At 39.7% G+C, this 21,632-nt stretch overlaps 1 protein-coding gene across 1 annotated transcript in view; it reads left to right on the plus strand.

Annotated features, from left to right (window-relative positions):
• The first annotated feature begins 1,092 nt into the window (after window positions 1-1,092).
• The window catches only part of ADAM10 (ADAM metallopeptidase domain 10), a 42,342-nt gene continuing 21,802 nt past the window's right edge, over window positions 1,093-21,632 (plus strand). The window contains exons 1-3 of the mRNA XM_058033611.1: window positions 1,093-1,328; window positions 9,507-9,657; window positions 21,147-21,265. Of these exons, the coding sequence (XP_057889594.1) occupies window positions 1,274-1,328; window positions 9,507-9,657; window positions 21,147-21,265 (325 nt within the window). The 5' untranslated portion in view covers window positions 1,093-1,273. The remainder of the gene's footprint in view (window positions 1,329-9,506; window positions 9,658-21,146; window positions 21,266-21,632) is intronic.

Here is a 21,632-nt window from a genome sequence, read left to right on the forward strand (position 1 = left end):
CCATGGCAGGGGGCTGGAACTAAATGTTCCTTAAATCCATTCCAACTCTTTAATATTCTGTGATTCTGTAAGATTTAATGTGGGTGTATTACTCAGACTTTACCCCAAGGAACCTCTCTTCTCCCTACAGAAATCTTCAGCTTTTAATAACAAATTTTAAATACTCTTGGGATAATAAGAATTTATCCTGTCATTTTATTCTCAGCAGGTCTCTAATTTGAAGTCTGTAAACACTTGCATCAGCTTCTGCAGCCTTACCTGAGCTACATTAACTGTAATTTTACATTCTATGTGCATTTCCATAACACCTTCTCTCACCTGTATCAGTGACAGATGGAAGTTGTTTTTTATTCTGACATGACAATAGGAATGGAAAAGCACAAATAAAAAGGGCTGACAGTAAACTGAGAAACTTGGCATCAACTCTAATATAAAAATAAATAAATATAACTGTGAGATGGCACAGTTGATAGAAGAATCAGCATAAGGACAAACAAGAGGAAACATTTTGCTCAGATGTCTCACATTTGTATTTCTACGGGAAGATTTTCCTGTACCCTTGAATTGTGAAGAGGCAGTCTCAGAATGACAAGTCCCTGTTCAGTGGGGACACTGTAACGCTTCACATGTACTGCATCGGGAGAAGTCGGTGACTTAAAATAAAACTCTGAACGTAATTAGTTTGTGCAAGGAAACAACGTGTATCTGTTAAGGGGATGAAGGAAACCAGAGCAAAACTCTAAAAGTGAATTAGTTCTGTGCAAGGAAGAGCCGTGGACGCGGTGAGGGGACACAGGACACATGCCGTGCGGTCTCTCGGTCTGTCCGTACTCCGGGGCGGTGAGGGCTGCGCAGCGCCGGCCCCGGAAGCGGCGGGAGAGGCCCCGCCCCTCGCGCGGGCCCGCCCCAGGGCGTGTTCACAGGACCACGCCCCTTCCGCCGAGCCCCGCCCCCTTGCGCGTGGGCGGGGCGGGGCGTTCCGCGCGCTCTGGGCGTGTCCCGCGGCCCCGCCCCGCCGGCGGCGTCTGGCGCGCGCGCGGGCGGAGGGAGCGGCGGCGCGCGGAGCGGAGGGAGGGGGGGGCAGCGCTGCCGGGGAGCCGTCGATCCTCCCGGGCGATCCGCGGCCGTTCCGTGGGCGGGAACAGTCCTCGGGAGCGGCGGGGGACAAAGCGGAGGGAGGCACCCAGCTCGCCCCTCCCCATCCCGCCCGGCGCCGGTCTGGGGCGGATGTGCCGTGGGTAGGCGGCGGCGGCGGGGCCTGCGCCCGGTGGAGATGGATCTGGCGGGGACGATAATCCTGCTGTGCTCCTGCGCGGCGGGCGCTGGAGGTGAGGAGCCGCCCGGCCTCGCGGGGCCCTGCTTTGGGGCCGTCTCCCTTCCTCTCTCCCTCCCTCCTTCTTCCCTCTGTCTTTCTCTCTCTCTCTCCCGTCTCCGGGGCCGGGGGCGGCGGGCCCCGCTCTCCGGGGCGCCCCGGCGCCAGGGCCGCGGCTGGGCCGCCAGCCGGGCTCCCCGTTCCGCCCGCTGCTTCAGCCCGGCCGGGCCTCTCCCCGCCGCCCGGGGCCGGCCTGGCGCCCTGCGCCTTCCCCGGGACTTTCCCCGCCGAGGAGCGGGTCAGTTGTCCTCCGCTCTTCTTCCCCCTCGGGTCCTTCTCTCCGCGCTCGGCTGTGTTTGTTTGTTTTCCCCTCCCGGCTCCGCTTCCGTCCCTCAGGACTTCCCCCCGGTCCCGGTGGCCGCTTCCCGGCTCCCTGCCCTCGCGGCCGCTTCTCTCTCCCCGAAACCGGGAAAGACGGGCAGGCGGAAAGTTCAGCTTAAGGAAATAAAAGAGGAGCCCGGGTTCTGCCCGTGATTTCCAGCAGGGTCTCCGCTCCCCCAGGCCGGGGCTAAACTCGCTTGTGTTTGTGGGGACGTGTAACTGTATCGGCTCCCGTTAGGAATTGTTCCTCGGCGTTAGGAGCTGGGCACTTTCTCCACTGCGCCTGGTCATATTTAATTGACCAAATCATGGCAGGGAAAATAGTTTCGACTTTGTACAGAGAAAGAGTTTCGGGAAGGGTGGACTTGGGAGGGTGTTTCTAGAGAACTGTGGGTGGAACAACTGATAAAGACTTGTTTCCTCTGTTTCATTTGGCACCTTTCTGATTTATCTGGGCTCTGCCTCTGTGTGCATCAATATGTAGGTTTATTAACAAAGAAGCTAGCGCTAAATGCTGGTCTTCCACACATTCTCAAAAAGTAACATCAAAGTATGGGAAACTTCAGTTGCTTGTATTTGTGGCTAAGCCGTGAGAAAAAAAGCAGCCTGATTTGTATGGTCAGAAGCCATCCTGTTATTTGTATGATTAGGAGTGGGATGCACCAAAGAATTTACGTTTTTCTTCGTGGATTTTTGTAAGCTATCGAGATATTTCAGACTTAATTGTTGGCATGCTTTCAAGGCGTCTTTGTTTTCTGAACTAAATGGTGCTGGCACAGAACTAACTCAAAATAATTAATTAACCAGTTGTGAGGGTTGTTTTCACTGTTTAGTTCCAGGCAGGCAATTGTGCCTTAAAAATCGTAGTGAAAATGTGAGGTGCAGTCCTCTGGATATATAGATGGAAGTTCATGAAATGTATTTCAGAAATTCCTGTTAATTTTTTCCTTTGGGAGAGGAATAGGCATCGTCAAGGTTTCTGGGGACTAGGAAGCACACCTCACTATTAGTTGGTAGAAGTACATGTCTTTGGTATGTTACAGTGCAGGTAAATCTTTAAAGAAAGATTAATAATGCTGGATAGAAATCTGGTGATAGTGCCAATACACATCTCTAAAATATCCAGTGGAACATTTCTTGTAAAAGTCTGACTGTAATTATGAAAGATTTGCCATAGTTCTGTGTTAAATTAAAAATAGACTTTTAAGTTTAGGAAGGTCTATTTTACCTGTGCTCACATTTCTAGAGTTTCTTATATGCTGCAAATATTTTTGTTTATTGAAAAATAGGTTCTTCATTTGCATATTTTCCCTTCTAGGCAGGCATTAATATCTGTGTGGAAAGGGCAAGTTCATGACTCTTGAAGAAGTTACAGTGAGAGGAGTGCAAACTGCAAAGGACTGATAAGAACCCAACAATTACATTTCATTTATGTGCAGTGCATCTGGTCTCATTAATCGTACACAGATCTTGAAGCTAAGTTTCATTTATCTGTAAAGTTGTCTGGGTTTAAGCCACATAGGTATTAAATAGTAATAATTTTGAAAATTTCATTAATCTGCACTTCAAAAATAATTAGGAGTTTGTATGTTTGGTCTAAGATTGGATTATGTTTATGGGATACCCGAGGTTGAACTCTTTCAGAATTACACGAGTGAATGTGTACTGTGCAGGCACTCTACATATTCTATATATAAAGGTATAGATTAATAAAACCAACTGTAGCATTACCTCACAGCTAAGTATGAATCATAAAATCAACTTCTAAAAAAATGGCACAGCATAATTTGCATGGTTTATTTGAAAAGGTTAAGTGAAATCTCTTTGTTTTCTTAAAAAAATATTTTCAGTTCTCGTTTATATTGTTCTTAAAATTGCAAGGGGAATGCAATCCAAAGCAATCAGTAGTGCTGCTGCCCTGTGAAATGTACTGCAGAGTCTGTCCTGGGCTGCTTCACAGTTTTGGAAGGCTGTGTCTGTGTGGTTAAAGCAGAGGCGTTATCAGAAGTTTGGCCTTAAATGCCCACAAACATTCTTGGTCAGGTTCTGGTATTAGATCACTTTAGTGTTTTCTTCTGCTTTCTTTGCTTCCACTGCATAAATATCATCTTCATGAAACCAGTGGTCCAGCAGGTCAGTTTGGGTACTGTTTAAATAGTATAAGAAGGAAAAGCCACACCATTTGTTTTGTTTTCTTTCTGATAGTAATTAGGGAAAGCTAGAATTTAGTTTCTGGTATATGATGTCTACTTGAGATAGGGTATATTGTACCTTGACTTTTTAAGAATTCTTTTTTTAAAAGTGAATATCAGCATCTTCCCCACACCCCTGGAACTGCTTGGTTTAAGGCATCTCTTCTCTCACTGCTGCTGTCATGAATTTTGATGTGTGTGAAGTGGTGCTTCAGTTGGGTGATATTATTGGCAGCTTTTTGCATGCTTTATTGCATGTGATGAGGATGCATACAGGTATATTAATCAGTACTTAATTACCCATACATAATGATGTTCATAGAGGAATGGAAATAACTAATTTAACCTCTCCTTCTACCTAAGAGTCATTAAAAAAAAAAAAAAGGGAAAAAGCAATAGCAAACACAAAGGAGAACTGTTGAGGTCTCTGACAAGCTTGGATTTAACAAGAGTGACCATGCTTTGGCTAGGCTGATGAAATGCTGAATATCATTGCAAATTTATGATAAATAGTTTCTTGTCCCTGGTACAACATGCTCTTTTTATGTTCCTTGGACTTCCAAGTTGTATCTTAGTGTCTTGTACTGCTGGATGTTGAACTGCCTATTTCCCAGTGAGCATGGGAGAAATTCTGCTTTTTTTCTGGACACATGGGGGAGTTGTGGGAAGGCATTTATGAGCTATCAGCATCTGAGTGATTTAGTTGTGTTCTTATTATAAATTGAGAAGAACAGTAGCCTTCATAAATATGGCAGCATTCAGCCTCCAGCTTTTTTTTGGAATTGAAAATAAAAACATTATGGCTGAGACAGTGCCTAGTCAAGGCAGCTGTCGGATGGTTGTTTCAGAAATGCCCGTGGTAATTAAAAATAAATAAAATCAGATGTTTAGGTGATTGCTTTGAAATACTATTGCCCAAAAGCCTCAGAGTGCAGTTTGTTTATACTTTCAAAAGATGCAAAGGTTCATTTTGCAGTATGGCAGGGCTGCTGTACTGAGTTACTGCTGTCTGGAGGTCCTGCCCTGGCCCTGCAATCCCACCTCTCCTCCTGGCATGAGAAGTCAATCCAAAGAAAAAAAAATTCATCAGTTCCTGCTGATGTGTAACTAGAGTTGCTTTATTGAGCAAACCCAGGGCTGATGGGGAAGAAGAACTGGGACTTTCACAGGGTGGAGGGGAAGAAGGTCAATAAAAAGCAGACATGTGCTGGCACTGGTGTTGCCATACTGTCTGAGCGTGCCCTAAATGGAGGCCTCAGTGAAGGGCAATGATCCTGACTTGACTTCTTGATTACATGTTTTTCTTTCACCAAAAACTCACTTGACCAGAAAAGAGAGAATATTTTTGTCAGCTGAACCTAGTGCCAGTGCAAGGGAAGAATGGAAACAGAGTAGGTGTAAAAGGGCAGCAGGGCCTGCCCTTCTGCTGGCAGTTTGGAAACAACAGCCTGAATAAATTCTTCAGAGAAGTCCAAGTCAGGAGGTATATGGTAGAATTTCTGCCTTGCTAAATCTCAATGCAGTGTACATTCTTTAATGTCCCATGTAAATGGAGCTTTTTTTGTAAGATAGATAAACTGTATGTTGAAAATAACTTGAAGCAAAAGTTGCTTTGATTATCTTAATTGAAATTATAATAATAATTCTCTACAAGATGTTTATCACATGCTGGCATTTTAAATCTGCCAATTAGTGATGATGCTTGCAGTAATAAGACTTGTCTGGTGAGTTAGCTTGGCTTCTGAAGAATTTCTGATACTCTCTCAAGTTGTGTTCTGTGCTTTTTTCCACCCCACTAACAAACTTGAGTTGTGCTTGAGCTATTTGCATTTGTCATGCAAGTTTTAATCTGAGTGGTTTAATGCAAACTTCATCTTTTAGAACAGTGCATGCTTGATTTATCCTCTTATGGGAAGTTAAATGTTAGTCTGTTTTATAATGATGTGTATAAAATTAATAGATATTTATATTTACATGGGTAAACTTTCAGTACTGTTTATTACTAGTCATTTTTTTTGTGCATGGAGCTAGCTTCCATAAAAATGTCCTCCAGAATCTTCACAGACACTGAGATTAGTCTGACCAGCCTGTAATTCTCCAGGCCCTGCTCCTTGAAGATGGGGATGACATTTGTCAGGAGCTTTTTAGAAAGGTGATGGAAGCCTTGAAGTGGGTCCAGGCAGCCCCCTCAGCCCTCCTGGACACATCCCATCTGATCCCGTGGGCTTGTGGATATCCAGGTGGCTGCAGTGTTCCCCTGCTCGTGTCATCTGCTGCAGGTGCAGGCTGGGAAGGGTTTGTCTGGGGGGAAAAGCTCTTCATGGTTTTCTCTGGGAAAATAACTGACCAGGGGATCCTTGAGCACATCCCACCAGAGAACTGCTCCATGTGTTTGCTCACCTTGTGCCAGGAAGCTCACAGCTACAATCACAGGGATGATCCAATTTAGCCTTTGCATAAGGCTGGTTAGAAGGTGAGAGTACATGTCTCAGACTCCATACCTGTCCAGTGGGATTTGTTTGTTCACAGCAACAACAACTGTAGATGCTTCACAGCTCTCTAGGGATCCTGAAGAGTTGTATATCCCCACACAAAACATCTTTCACAGGGACTGGCACACTGAGACATTTGCCTAAATGCTCTGCTGGATTCTGTTTTAAGTCCTTCCCGGTGTTTGGTTCTAAGCTGGTGAGAGTAAAGCTTTGTTCCTGCAGGGAATTTGTCGCAGGAAATGCCACATCTAGTTTAGCAAGTCTTTGGAAGACTGTACTGTCAAGTTCAAAAGCCATCCCCTTGTCAGTGTCTGATGTCTGTATCCTAAAGGGTTTCTGTCTCCCAGCTTAGTGTTTAGGTGGAGTGTAATGTTGTTTTATTCCACCAGATTGCCTGGAAGGCATCGCGCTGTTTTGTTTTGTTGATGGCAACATGACACATGGAATTTGTAGAGCAGTTCCCATAAACTACATTTAGGTGTTCATGGTTCAGTGTTTGTTACTGCGGGCTTCCTGACTGTATCCTTAATTGAAAAGATCCTTGTCATGCAATCTTTGTTAAAAAAACCCAAACCCCAAGTTTTTCATTTACAGACAATAGGGTAGTATTTGTAACAGAGGTTGGGATCTGGTGTGTGCTATCATAATGATTTCTTGGGGTGAGCCACTTCCAGATTCTGTGAAAGACTTCTTCCTTTTTGATGCAGTCTTCTAATTACACAGACTGGACCAGCTGTTCTAACTGCCTCGTGTAACTCATAATGAACTTTTGCCTCAGAATCCTCTATAGATTCCTGTGTTACTATGGTTGAGCTACTTATTAAGCTACCTTTGTAAAGAAGATAATCCCTTTTGATAGGTATCTGATTTAATTACAAGGAGAGTGTGATCAGTTGCAGACTTTGAATGCTGTAGCAATGTTGATGTTACAGAGGTTTCTGGAAGTGAAACTGTTAATTTTGAAGCATTAAGTCCCTTTTTGGAGAAGCCATAATGCTCTAGGTGCTGTGCAGCTGCTCTGCTTAAGCAAAAAGAGAGCAGCAGGAGTGTTTGTGTTAAGTGTTTGCTATGAGAGTACTTAAAACATAAGGAGTTCTTTAAGTTTTGGAGAAAAGGAAAAGAAAGTGTTGTTTCCCTGTGTGATCATACCAAGTGTAATAATTTTTTGTTGTTGTTAAGAAGCAATATCTTTGCTTAAAACCCTCTGCTTTTCCTTAGCAGAGAGAACAGTTATAAAACTTCTAATGTCAGTAGTCTTTGGCTGTCTTGTCACAGTAGTTAGCACTTAAAAACTATTCTTTGTGACTCAGTTAAACGCTGTCTCTCATCTTTTCACGTGGTCATGAGACCTGGATCGAGTGCCAAGTGTCATTGGGTCTTCAGTAAGTTGTCACACTTGGAAATATTTTTTTTTCTGGGTGCCTGAAGCTGTTTGAAGTGTCTTGCAATACTGAGAAGAGAAATGGTCTCTAACATTTTAAGGAGTGCATTATTACAAGCTTCCTTCAATTTAAAAATGATTCTGGAGCACAGGGGTTTTTCACATTCTGCAGTGCACTTACTCTCTAGTTTTGATCACGTTCTTAAAGCAAGTTTTTAATATAATATTCTAGATTCAGGTTCATTTAACAATTAAAACTTATAAGTTTTAGCCTATATCAATTAATTTTGAAGCTTGTCTTCTTAAATGTTGACACTTCTGGGTCATACACCTGTAATTGGAAAGCGTGTATCTGTAGTCAGGCACATGCATATATTGTGCATGATCTCAGGCCAATCTGATTTGGTACATAGAAGTTCTTGGGTTATAGGAGGTGTTATAGTTCATTTTGGAGGGATTCTGTTGGAGGTGATGAGAGAAACAACAGAAACAGACAGCATCCTGCATCCTCACAACTCCTGCTAGTTACTGAAACCTTTTCATGGTCCTGTGTCTTACTGGGATTAGAATTAATGTGGACTTCCTTGAGCCACACGTTTTAAACATTTCAAGGTGCCTAAGACACTTTCCTTTTTGGAAACCCGAGTGAGAATGGACATGTGTTTTGAGACTGAGAGTGAGAGGAAATTAGAATGAAGTTTTGTTATTGGAATGTATTTGCAGTTAACAATGAAGAGTCAACATTTGCAGAAGCCTACAGTACTGTAAGTAAATTTGAATGGGATTTCTCTGCAGTATAGCATTAATTGAATTTTAAACAGATACAGCAATATCATCTTGTGCACATGGCTGCTAAATGCAAGCAATGCATTTGAAAGTATTAATTTACTTGGCCATCTTTTAGATACCTGAAGAAAAATACCATATGTAGTGCCTGACAACTAACATTTAGGTTGGTTTGAAGGTAAATTGATTATGAGATAGTATTGTTTCTTCTTGCATAATTCAGAGTTCCTCTAGTTTTCTCCACAAGTTGTATTTTGGGGCTCTTTTAGTGATTAGTGTCTCTTCCTCCATCAGGATAGGAGGGTAAAAATCTTTGCCGTTTTCTGCCATGAACTCATTTTAACATAAGGCATAAATATTACCCTAGAAGGAATTGTACAAAATAGACTGAACTGAATCTACATCTCTGGAGATACATTTTAATAAAACTTTTCCATGTGGTAGAACATTCCATGTGATACAAAATGTGTTGCTAGGTGTCATGATTTGCTCTTAATTTCCCTGGATATTTCACATGTAGACTACCATCATTCTGAGCAGATAGTGTGGTGTCACGACTGCAGAGTGAAGTTGGAAACACAATTTCAGGGAACCTGAAGAGAGATATTCAGCTGTTGCACTTCTTATTTTGAATCAGGAGTGCTTTTCTAAAACATCTCTCAAGCATTCCTGTTGACAGCAATGTAGTTTGCATTGTGGGGTAGTTTTGGAGTAAATGAACTATACTTGTATTGAAATTCAAGTAGAAGATGCTTTCAAAGGCCCATCTGATGCACTTGTAGCTGCAGATTTTGTGTCATGTCTGTGGGACTAGAGTAGAACGAATCTGATGTGTACAAAGGAGAAAAATAAATTAAAATGGATAAAATGTGGAATTTGGGTCCTTGTTACCAACTGCTTTGCACCACATGTCTGGCATGCCTGGTAGTATGGTTATAACCTTGCTTGTCTCTGTTTTCCAGGCCAGTATGGAAATCCTCTAAACAAGTACATTAGACACTATGAGGGACTGTCCTATGACGTGGATTTGTTACACCAAAAACACCAGCGTGCCAAACGAGCAGTGTCACATGAGGAGCAGTTCTTGCGCCTGGATTTCCATGCTCATGGAAGGTTAGTGATATCTTAAAGGTGTTTGCTTTAAATATTTTATTCATGTGTTTTAATTGGAGTGAAATGGAAAGGATTAAATGCATCCACCAAAATAACATCAGCTAGAATACACCACATTGCACTGTGGGCAATTGCTGTGAATATTTTCTCTCATGTCCAGTTTAGGTTTGAAATTGTTACTTGCAAGCACTTCTTCAAGCATCTGATGGTAACTATTGCTACACTTTGAAGCTTAAATAATGGAATCATACTGGAAACAGAATGGTAATTGATTCTGAGTTTATAATGCAGTTTTGTGTTGCATATATAATTGGTTTTTTAAATTTTTTTTCCCAAGAATTGTGCCAAACTGCCTGAGAAAATGTAATTGAGAAAAAGCAACATTTCAAATTGCATTTGAAGCTGCAAGATAGGCCAAAAATTCTGTTTTGTGTGTACTGGTGTTACCTGATTTTTTGTGCTATTGTGAAATTTAGAAATTATTTGACATGAGCAAAGATGGTTACTGTTACGAGACATGCTTTGCCTTGCATTTAATGTGTAAGATCCAGTATGAAGTTAGATATTCAGTGTGACCAACTGAAGTATAATTTGTAGGTTTTCACTTAGGTACATCTCATTGCAATTTGGAATAGCCTGCTTTTTGTATAACCCAGGATAACAGGAAGAAAGTTATAATATTTGGGTCCATATCTTAGTTTCTGTGACTTCCTGCTTTGGGGCAACACTCTCTTAATATATTTCAAGAATGTGTAATGCCCTTCTTTTTCTTGTTATTTCAGTTACAATTGAAGTATTTAGAACTTGATAAATAATTGTTAGCCATATACTGAAACAAAAGAAGTTTTACAGAGAAAATATAAACCTGGGTCTCCTGAATCTGTTTGGGATATTTTTTTCTGAGTAAGTGTTTTGGTTTTGTGCCAGCTTGTCATTTCCTCAGGGAATGTTGTTCCTGGAGGTTTCTGATGTAATGACTGAATTTCAGTGCATGCTGCTGGAAGGCCAGCATTAGGGTTGTATTTCTAAATGCCGTGGAACTACAACCCAAATCCTGATATTGAAGCCCTCTCCTTAAAACCATGTTTTCAAGTGTGATTTTTAGTCCAAGGAATTTTATTGTTTAAAGAAGAGTCATAGTGCTGCTTTCTCTGCTGTAACTTCACTGGCAGTCTCTAGTTTTCCCTTTAAAATTGTTCTAAAAAACAAGCCTGCAGAGTAGAATGCTCCAGAGGCTCCCCACAGCGTAAACCTTGCTACTTTTAAATTTCCAGCAAGGTTTCAAGGCAGTGAAGTTCAGTTTGAGCCTAATGCTGCCACTTCTAAGCTGCAGGCTGGTGGATAATTTAAGCTCACTGAAGTGTGCACTGCTGCAGAGAGAAACAGGCCTAACCACATTCCCAGCATCATCCTTGTGCTAGCACTGCTAGTGTTAAAGCCACGCCAGGAATAGCATCTGGAACTAATCTGTCTCAAAATTATTTGGGGAAAAAAACCCCAGTGTGACTTGAAGGAGTGATGGAAGAAGGATGAAACCACTCTTGCTGGGACCAGGCCACATTACAGGCCACTTGAGCAGGCTCCTCTTGTCATTGGTAAAGATCCCATAATAATCTTCTGTAAGACAGAGCTGCTAGCTTAGGCTCCGAGTTCTCTTTGTGGTGAGAGGGGGATTGAAAATCCTTATCCCGTAAAAATGGTAGTTGCACATAGGATAATGTCTTAAAAAACATTTCCTCTCTTACTTCACAGAGAAAGACCCTTTCTTTGACACTTTAGTCAATCAGGTTTATAAGTATTTTGGTAACAGCTACCTTTACTCATGAAGAAAAATGTTGGTGTTTATATGTGGAATTGATTATAAATCCCTATGGTTTGAGGCATAAATCCATTATTAACTGAGGAGGCTGATTGGAAACTGACTGTAAGGTCAAGCCAGTCCATAATCTAGGAGTTGGGTAGTTTCCTGTGGCACATCTAACACTTCCTGCCAAAGAGAGGGTAGTTAACGGGATGTAAATTTAGTCCAAAGTTCCTGTTTATCAATTTGGATGAGTTCTTACAAAATATTTTCATTTTGCTTTAAATATGAATTAGGAAGGATCAAGTGAATTGGTTTTACTTCACAGTCTGTCTATTTGCTTTGAAGGTATGTAGCAGTTTGAGAAGCTGCATAAGTAGGATTGGCTTTTTGCAGTTGCAGCTGGTTTATTGTGAGTAACTAAGTGATTTATGTCATCACTGAGAGGGACAAAAGTAAAGCTTTTCTAGCAAGCATTGGAGTTACTTTGTGTGAAGGTAGGAAATGAAGCTTTTGCAGAACACTTGAATGATGTAGATATAGGCTGTGGGCTTTTTAAAGTGCTGTGGCATTTAAAAACAGATGGTGAAACTTAAAAGCATTCAGTCAATATGAGAGTTGAGATTCTGAAAACTTTTATCTGATTTTTTTTTAATGGCCTTTTACCACATGGTCTATTAGGGTTTGTCCAGGTGTAGTGGTTCATTGGCACACAAGTGTCCAACTTGCATCCCCTTAATAAATCTAGTAAACAGCTTCTACTTACGAGGACTGAAATGACAGTCTTGTGTTTTGATTTGGATTCTGATGAAATGGCTGTGTTTTGTAGCCAGGAAACAATGGGAAAGCTGTCCTAATATTTACTGCTGTTCTCTGCTGGCAGCAGCAAGTGAAGCTGGGCCACTGTGGTTCTCAGGCTGTGTCTCTGTGAGCAGTTGGAACTTCTAAACTTCATCTTTTGGTGTGTGCCAAAGGAAGCACCTGCTGCTCACGTGGCCAGGCAAGATGGGAAAGTGATTTGGCTGCTTCTTTTTCACTGAGGGTAATTGATTCTTCTGTTCCGTGTAGAGGCAAATTTGCTTTAAGGAGGAGTGCAGAACTAAGCAGCAGTGGTGAGAGGGAGGATGCAGCACCAGCCTTTTCTGTGGCAGTGCTGACATATGCCAGATAAGCATTCATCAGACTTACACTTTCATTGTCCAGAAAATAGCTGGCAGCTACCAGTATTTTAGGATTGTGTTAGTAGCATCTGTTCTTTTCATTGGGCTGTTTAGATTTAAGAACTGTATCTCATAGTACCCTTCTGTTGAAAAAGGAAAAAAAATAAAACCACAATTTAAATATTACTTATTTATACCAAATGAAAGGGACCATTTAACTATGGGCTAATAGTTAAATAATGAAATAGATACTGAAATGGTGGAATTAAACCCAAAGCTACCTTTTTCATACCAGATTTAGTAATTCTACAAGTGAATGTATCATATGCCATCACTCAGAAACCTTCTCTGTTTAACTTTCATCTGAAAGTTAGATGCCACACAATATACTGCTCAGAATAGAAGTTTTTCAAAATCTTTGTTGTTTGGTAATACAAAATACATATTCTTAGGGTAAATGCAATGAGCCAGACTGAACCAGCCCACTCTTCAGTGCTGAAATACTAACTTAGTAGGACAATTAAAATTGCTGAAACTGAGCTACAAATCCTCATTAATTCTTTTTTATAATAAACCGTGTATTAGATTAATCAGCATTATTGCTTCCCCAGTAGTGTAAAATGTGCTTATTTCTGTAATACTTCAACTGGGAAGGAATACGAAGATTTGAAATGATCCTGGGTGTGTATCAGAGCTCTTCCACCTGCCAGTTCATATTGAGTGTTCTAGTGTGATTTAATTTAAGGTGCCCTTTGAGTCCAGGAAAGACTCACAAAAGTTAATGAATGCACAGTATTAATATCTGGAACTTGGTTAATATAAAACAGTTTTTGAACCCATCCCACAGCCCTTCCCCCCAAAAAGCAAAATACAGCACAGACTCCCCAAAATACATGGATTGATTCAAAGAAGAAAAATGCCTTTGGCACTGTCTTGAGATACAGTGAAGCATTTTAAATAGAGTAACTTCCTTTTGCATGTCAGGGTAATGTCAGCAGCTTCAAAAAGGAAGTTGGGACATCACTCAAAGTGACATTGGATTTTATACAGTTTGCACCTGATCGCAAAATGTGCACTTGCACTTGTTCACTTCTGACACAGCTCTTCCCCTGCAGAGAAACTGGAAAGTTTTCTTCCCTTTTTCAGTAGAAATAGTTGCAATATATTAATCATAGAATATCTTGACCTTAATTCCTATCCACTGTAGAATGTCAGAAATATGCTGAATACTTCATAGTGATTTTGAGGACAGAGCTTAAAAAACTTGGATGATGTCTCTGTACTTTTTACCTAGTGACAGAACTGGGAATTCCTGAGATGCTAATGCATTCAGAAGGGAAAAGTTATGTCTGTGTATTGTTCAACTGTATTTTCAGTCAGCTTTTTATGTAATACATTACTAATAACTTATGCTTTCTAATTCTTTGCTTGATCCTGTTAATTGTCCATCCACACCCACTTTCAACACTCCTAGATTAGTTGATGACTCTTGCTTGGGAAAAGTGCCCACACAACTTGAGTGAACAGTTGAATTTTCAAGTGGTACTTGAACACATGATAACACCTGCTTATTATTAAATTAATAATTTCTTTAGGATGTTTAGCTATATTTTCCTGTAGATTTTACCTAAAATTCTGTTTTTTGAGAAATACTGTAAGTTGTTCAGACATATTTGTAGGAATGTATGGTCTGTACCTGGTCCATATAGGAAAACTGTGGACCACAAAATTTCAGTTCTTAATTAAGTCTGAGGAGTTTTTTAAATTCTTGATTCTGGAGTAATCTGTAATCCTTCATATTGCCCTCATTACTCAGAACTGATAAGTGTGTTTAAACAACATCATTGTTGGCCATATTTGAGTAGTTTATGAAAACAAAGGAGGATACCTGCAGAGAAATAATACTTGATAAGCTGATTTTAGAAGTGGTGTTCTGAGCATGCTGCCATGATGAGATGGACTGAAGTTACTGAGCTACTTACTGTTGCATTAAAGAGGACTTTATACTGTCAACTTAAGGTTTTTATTACACTAGATGTTCTTTTTATGGCTTTCAATTTAAGTACTTTTTAAATTGTCCATACAGCACAGGGCTCAATTCATAAAATGGATCTGCCTTCTATGTTCTATGAGCCTGTCAGAACAAAAAGCAGATTCAGTATTACTGGACTAATCTGAAAATGTATGTTGTGTCTTTTTCAATTCCATGTGCACTTAAACACACCCCTGAACAGCTCAACTTCTTAAATAGATTGGTTCAGCAGTAATCACATAGAACCTACTGGTTGGCTTTGTAAGACTTAGACATGAATTCTAGTAAGTGAATTTTTTGCAAGATTCACTTACTGCAACTCATTTTAGGCTGTCCTGAATTTGAAAAGGAAAAAAAATTGATATCTTTAGTTCTTACTGTGACCTTTGTAGTATTATTCACTGTTCTGTGGCAATTCTTCAATCATTAACTATCTATTGGACCTTTTAAGTTACATACCTTGACAGATAATTTATCAGACAAGACACCTGTGAATCAGGTGTCACTTCCTATATTTGTTTTGTCAAAAAACCCCAAAACCAAACCCACCTTATGCTGGTGCTTGTAGGTAAAGCAGTTTGATCTTGCAGAGAATTGGGAAGCATAGTCCTAAGTTCTTATACTTTTTTTAGCTGAAATAAAGTTAAAAAATTCGGGGAGCTGCATCTGTGGGTTAAATGTCTTGTATTTTATGAGTTTAAATACAGTGAGCTGGATTATGTGTAGCCCTCAGGAAAAAAAGGCATTTGATGTTTGTCTTGGATTTGTCTGGGAGACGTGTGGTACAATAGTGTTGGACTGGTTGGACAGCCTGGCTGAGGTGCAGCATTTCCACTGTTCTGCTTAAATTGGTATTAATGGTTTACAGCTCTACTCCCTGGCCAGCAAACTTCAGTAGACACAGCCGTGCTCTGAGAAAGTCATGTTCTTAAAATGTATATTTAAATGAATGTACCTAAGCTATGTGCTCTTATTATCATCTGGTGGGTTTATCTTCTGTGTCTTTACTTGTTTACCTAAGAAAGCTTCTTTCCTAACTACTTCCATAGTTTGAATTAATGTAGTAACTTTGCTTGTGCTTGTATTCTAGTACATCTTTACCTCTTTTCTGATTTTTGACATCTTGTTTTTGTTAGAACATGGCGTTGCATATAAATAGCCAACCTCATGTAAATACAGATGGGAAGGTTATTTTCACTAACAGGAAACCAGGATGTCAGCTCTGTGCTGAACTTCCCAAAGAAGTTTTACTGAAAGGAGTGGGGGGAAAAAAGTCAACCTTGGGTAAAGGCTGTTCTGCCTTTAAAATCTATACACTGTCCTCTTCAGGACAGAGGGATACTTTCTCAGAGTGTAAATTAGCCAACATGTAGCTTCTTGTAACCCTGCATGGATGGTTTCTGTTATCTAACTAGCTTGTGTTTGCAGCTCTGCATATCAAGAGTAATCAGTGGGAAATGCTTTGGAACGAGGGCTGCATCCTCACTGTAGTGTTCTAGAATACCAAGTTCAGCAAGTCTGACTTCTGAAGGTCAGGAAGATATTTGAATAACCACAAGTATCATCCCAGAGGTGTTAATGGAAAACAAATATAAGTTGCAAGCATTCTAGCTGGGATGGCTGAGTGTTGTAGAGATTGGGATTTGCATAAACACTTACTAGGGGATGATTCTGTGTGCATCTAGGTGGATCAAAGAAAGAGTGATAAACCTGGAGACCCTATCATGTGCTGCTTCAAAGATGAGTTTTCTTTAGTGTAACTAGCAGGACTGTGGGAATTATCAATTAAGTGATAAAGTATGTGGTGTGTGTTTAATTGCAAGTTAAAACAATAAAAAAAATCTTCAAGGGAGCTGAGTGGATTGTGGGATGCCTCATGGAAGCAGTTAGAAAGAAGAGCTCAAGTTGTTATCCCTGTCCATTTATAGGCCCCCCTTCCATTTTTCCAAGAAGAGAGTCTGAGTTCTTAGGTAGGAAAAGTAAAGATAAAAGACTTGCACCTCAAGCAGAACTGTATTTTCTAGATGCTGACTTGTGAGGAGGGTGATGGAGCCACGGCTGTGAGGATTTTTGATTTTTCTAGTTCCTACAGGGAAGAAAAGACTGAACCTAAAAATGAACTCTCCTTGTACTGAAGTTGTGTTACATACTGCTGCCAACTCATCCCCTTCAGCTTCCTTTCCCCAGCCACTTCTTTCAGCTGTGGAGTAACTCCTCCATCTCCTTTTTTCCCTTTCTCAACAACCTCCTCTGGTCACTTAATGATTCTGTGGGCCTGTCACCAGTTACAGCAATTTGAGGAAAGGCAGAAAAGGGACAGCACCAAGTGCCATTTTTTTATGCCAGATAACAGCTTTTTCTGCCACTTGTGTGCAAGTCTGCAGACTTGGTACCAGTAACCCAATATATTGGACATTGCTTTGTGGTGAAATCACTGATCTTAGAAGGTAACTCATATTAAAAAGGAATGGAATAATAGATTATGCATTAACTCTTGCATATAAGCCTTTATATACCCTTTACCAAATGTTCACAGTATATAAACATGGCTTGTTTGTTTTTTTTGGGTTTTTTGTTTTTTGTTTTTTTTTTTTTTTTTTTTTTTGTTTGTTTTTTGTTTTTTTCTTTCAAGTACCTGCTCTGATTAGAGCTTAGGATAACATAACTTGAGCCCATGGCAAAGTACTGGGTCTTAGCTAAGTGTGATGCTGTCAACTATATTTTTTTTTTTAATTATGACTGATTTGTTGTGTTACTTGCAAACTGGACATAGTCTCCCTGAGATAAGCTATAGAAAAATAAAAATCTACCTCTTGATAGTCTTTTGGGTACTGCCATTAATATATAAGATGTAGTTCATTATCAAAGCAGATGATATAATTTTATATGTATGTAAAGTTTTTGCCAAAATTCGGTCTACAACCAAGTGGGCAGCCATACAGTAACTAATATCAGTTTTCAGATCTGTGGAAAACAGAAGCAGTAACAAGTAAGCAAGGTCAAAACTTGGTCTTCATTGATTTAATTCTGTTCTAGAGATTGCTACTGCTGGGAAGTGTCTTCTGTAAGGTACAAAGTGTGTAAATAAGAGGCATTATTTTTCTGAAATTAGTTAATCTTCTGCCTGCTGTGTTTCTAGGCTAAAGAATAGCTTAGCTTGCACTAAGAATTTGGTACATGCTGTAGAAATTGTAATTGTCAAAAGGCTTATTTGTAGCTTCTTGTTTCTTCCATTGTGGCTAATTTAGAAACCATCTTCAGTAATTGTACAGGCAGATTCATTTAACTTCCTCAGAGTCTCCTGTCCTCAGAACAATCATGAAGTTACTGGGTTTAAGCCAGGGTAGAATTTATGTTTGAAGTTTGGTGATGTGCTAAAGTTGTTAATTATTGGAAGTAGAGATTAATAGATGTTTGTTTACTCCTCCACCCTCCTCGACCCTTTTCCTTCCCACTGTCCCAAGTTTTTCCCTGCTTTGGTGGGGGAGAAGTAAAAAAGTATTTGTCAATTTTTCATTATTAAGAAGGTGAACAGTTTGTACAGATTATCCTGTTCTCATCAAGCATGTTTGAATGACTAAGAAAAGACCTGTTTAAAAATAGCTGAGAGATGATCAGGTTATCTAATAGTTTAACTAAGTTAAGAAATCAAATAGAGAATTGCTAGTGTGAAGCACAGCTGAGTTTGTATTTGTAATAGTTCTCTAATCCTGCATATAGAGCTCATTTTATTAAGAGATAATCAGTGGCATGGGTTAGAATCTTTAGTGTTTATTATGTAGCAATGTGGAAAGCAAGGAGAGGGTAAAAATTAAAGGAGAATAAACAGAGACTTCCTAAATTTTAAACTGACACTTTTAATTTGCTACATAAAAATTTAACAGTCCATTTTGAAGTGAAATACAGGTAATATTGATGGAAGGGTATCCCACAGAAGGAACAACCATTCCCAGCTTCATTAAACTCTCTCTTTCCCCCCAAAAGAGCCCTGGATATGCAGGCAAAGCTCAAGACCGGCCCTAAATCCTGGCCAGGTGGCCACCAAGAGTAGTCCATGGCTGCACACCATTGTCCTGCTGCTCTGTAAGGGTGAGAGCAGCAGCTCAGGATTCCCTGGGTGCCTGCACAAATCAGGCCAAGGGCTCACCCATCTGTGGTTTTGGGGTTACACTAATTGTTAAATTACCAGCTGTCAGGCTGAGATCAAGTCCTGGATATTTTCCCTCACTTTGCCAGTATAGATGGGAGTTAATACTTCAGAAGTCCTGCATTCTTTTGCACTGTGTATTTCAAAGCAATATGAAATTGCTGATGCAGTTGAGTGTTAGAGACAACTTCTCCTCAGTTTTATTTGCAACATACATGAATACAACCAGAAAAATGTAATCTTAAAGAAATGGTGTATACACTTCTGAAAGCAAAGTACTATATAGGGTGAGGGTTTTTACCCAAAAAACTTTGATGAGGAAAGGTAAGAAGTCTTCTATCAAATACTAGAGAAGGGAGGAGAGATTCTAATGGGTCCCAGATGTCTTGCCATTTAACTTCAGTTCAAATGCACTGAGTCTGACCCATCCTTGAGTGTGGCAACTCAGTCACAGGGAAAGCTCAGACTAAAATGGAGCTTAAATCTGTGTAACACCCTGAGCAGTGTATTGCATCCAAAGTGAGTACAACTTTTTCAAGTATTTAAATGAAGTTGGTCATATTCTCATCAGTGTTGGTTTTCATTTCTTTCTACCTGTTCATTTTTAACTTCTGCTCAGGAGAGCCACATAAAGTGGGTGCAAGTCTCTGCACTGCCCACCACCCCACCCTCAAAAAAATTATTGGGTAATATTGTGGCATTCAGTCCCAGGTGTCTGAGTTTCTTGTTCATATTATTTCCTCTTTCTCATGAACCTCTGGGTTGCCAAAGGACTGTTGTGCCAGAGGTAGTAAAAAGATGAAGAGCACTAATTCTTATTTCTTGTCTCAGTGATGCTAGTATCCAGGTGCACAGTGACCTGTTCCTTCCTTTGTAACAGGAGGATCTTCCTCATAAAATCCATCTCTGCTGAGCTGTGGTAGGAGCACTGCTGGGCTTGGCACAAAGCCTGAGTCTCAGGGATTGCAGAAGTTTAACCTTCCCCATCCACCAGCCACATCTCAGTTTCATAACCTCGTAGTAGATACCTGTGATGCATTGCCAGAGCAGAGTACTTGCTTTGAAGCTTTATTAACACTGTGGCAATAATAATAAATGCAGTTTGATTGTGAAATGCTGTTTGCATTACAGAGTAGTCAACATGAGTCACTACAGCCCTTCCCAGGCTCCAAGTGTAGGCAAGACTTTTTTTGATCTTGAAGTTTGCATCTTAATGTTTCAAAATACTTATAACTATGGTGTCATATTTAATGTGCAGGTGGAAACTGAAGATGCACTTTGTGTATGCTTCACTCATTAGTAAAAAGTAACTAGATTTAATCAGCTTTACACTATGGCTTTTAATTGCCTGGGTCATTTTGTTGGTTGCATACTTGGATACTAAATTTCACTGTGAAGGTCCGCTCTGCTGGGCATGGTTACTCAACTTACCAGAGTTACTTTCTGTGTAACAAATTGGTGACATAACTATAATATTCCTTCAATTTCTTCATTGTGCAGAGAAGGAAAATAAAGGAAGAAAATCAAGACTAAAATTGGAATGGCTGAAGTTTCAATAACTTCGTGATCTGTATTTGCACAAATGTTTGTACAAAATTTAATAGAATACCAAATGAAATTCTAAACAAGCTAATGGTTGTCACAGGTATGAATTCATATAGTGTCAGGTATTTTAAAACACTCTAGTTATGTTGCTTGAATGCTACTGCTGTTGCCATACAAAGAAGCTGTTTGATATAAAGATTGGCAGTAGGATTTGCATTAAAGTATGTAGGGTTGTAACTGACCCAATCATTTAATGAACAGAGCTGTTTCTGTAATTGTTCATGTAACTCTAACAGTTTGAGTATATTTATTAGATGTTGTTGACCATCTTGTTTTTTGAGTTTCAGTTGAAACATTGATTAACTCACCTACATTTCATTTAAGTTATTTAAATCTTAGGTGTCATCAATAAAAGTAAAATAAGTGAAAGCTATTATTATCTGTTCTGCTTCACAGTGCTGTAAAGTAAAGTAGTTGCATTTTTCCTAAACTACTCGAGTGTCTTCTGAAGGACTGGGAACTAGTGTGTAGTCCAAGTCAGCACTTTACAATTAAGTGTTTAAGTGTAATGTGTTTTTTGGCTTAAATCTTGTAAACTTAGCTACTTATATAGAAAGCAGGTAAAGAATCTTGCTTTAAAAATCCTTCTAGGCTCAGATCTAAATCAGTAAAAGCATTTTCTACAAATACATTTTACAAGGTCTGCAGATTGTTTGCACAAAAATGTCCTTTTGAAGTACTTTATTTAGTGCTGTTGTAGCTGAAGCTCAAAGCCAATTTACTATCTTGTTTTATTCATTTTAGACAATTCAACCTTCGAATGAAGAGAGATACATCTCTTTTTAGTGATGACTTTAAAGTAGAAATATCGAACCAAGTCATTGATTATGATACCTCCCACATTTACACTGGACACATTTATGGTAAGTATAGCACTTTAAAATGGATGAAAGTGCAGCAGTTTTAAACAGGAATTTTCTAATGTGGAGAAAATTAGTATCAGTATTATTAAATTATTGTTAAACTTTAATGGTGCATCTATCATATTTGAGCTCCCATCTGCTTTTATAGGAGTCACGCTTAAATGAGTATTTTATCTAATAATTTTCATACCCATAAAACTTGAATTTCAAATCTGTTTATAAACATACTCTTCACAGAAGTCTGATGCATTAAAAAAAAGATAGAAAAGTTGTATATATTGAAGAAAAAAGAAATCAGGTGCCATTTTTAGTTTAAAGGAGGAAAAGAAATATAGAGTTACTATCACTAAGGGTAATATATCTGATT

The sequence above is a fragment of the Melospiza georgiana genome, chromosome 13 (assembly GCF_028018845.1).
Source record: "Melospiza georgiana isolate bMelGeo1 chromosome 13, bMelGeo1.pri, whole genome shotgun sequence".
NCBI classification, from domain to species: Eukaryota; Metazoa; Chordata; class Aves; order Passeriformes; family Passerellidae; genus Melospiza; species Melospiza georgiana.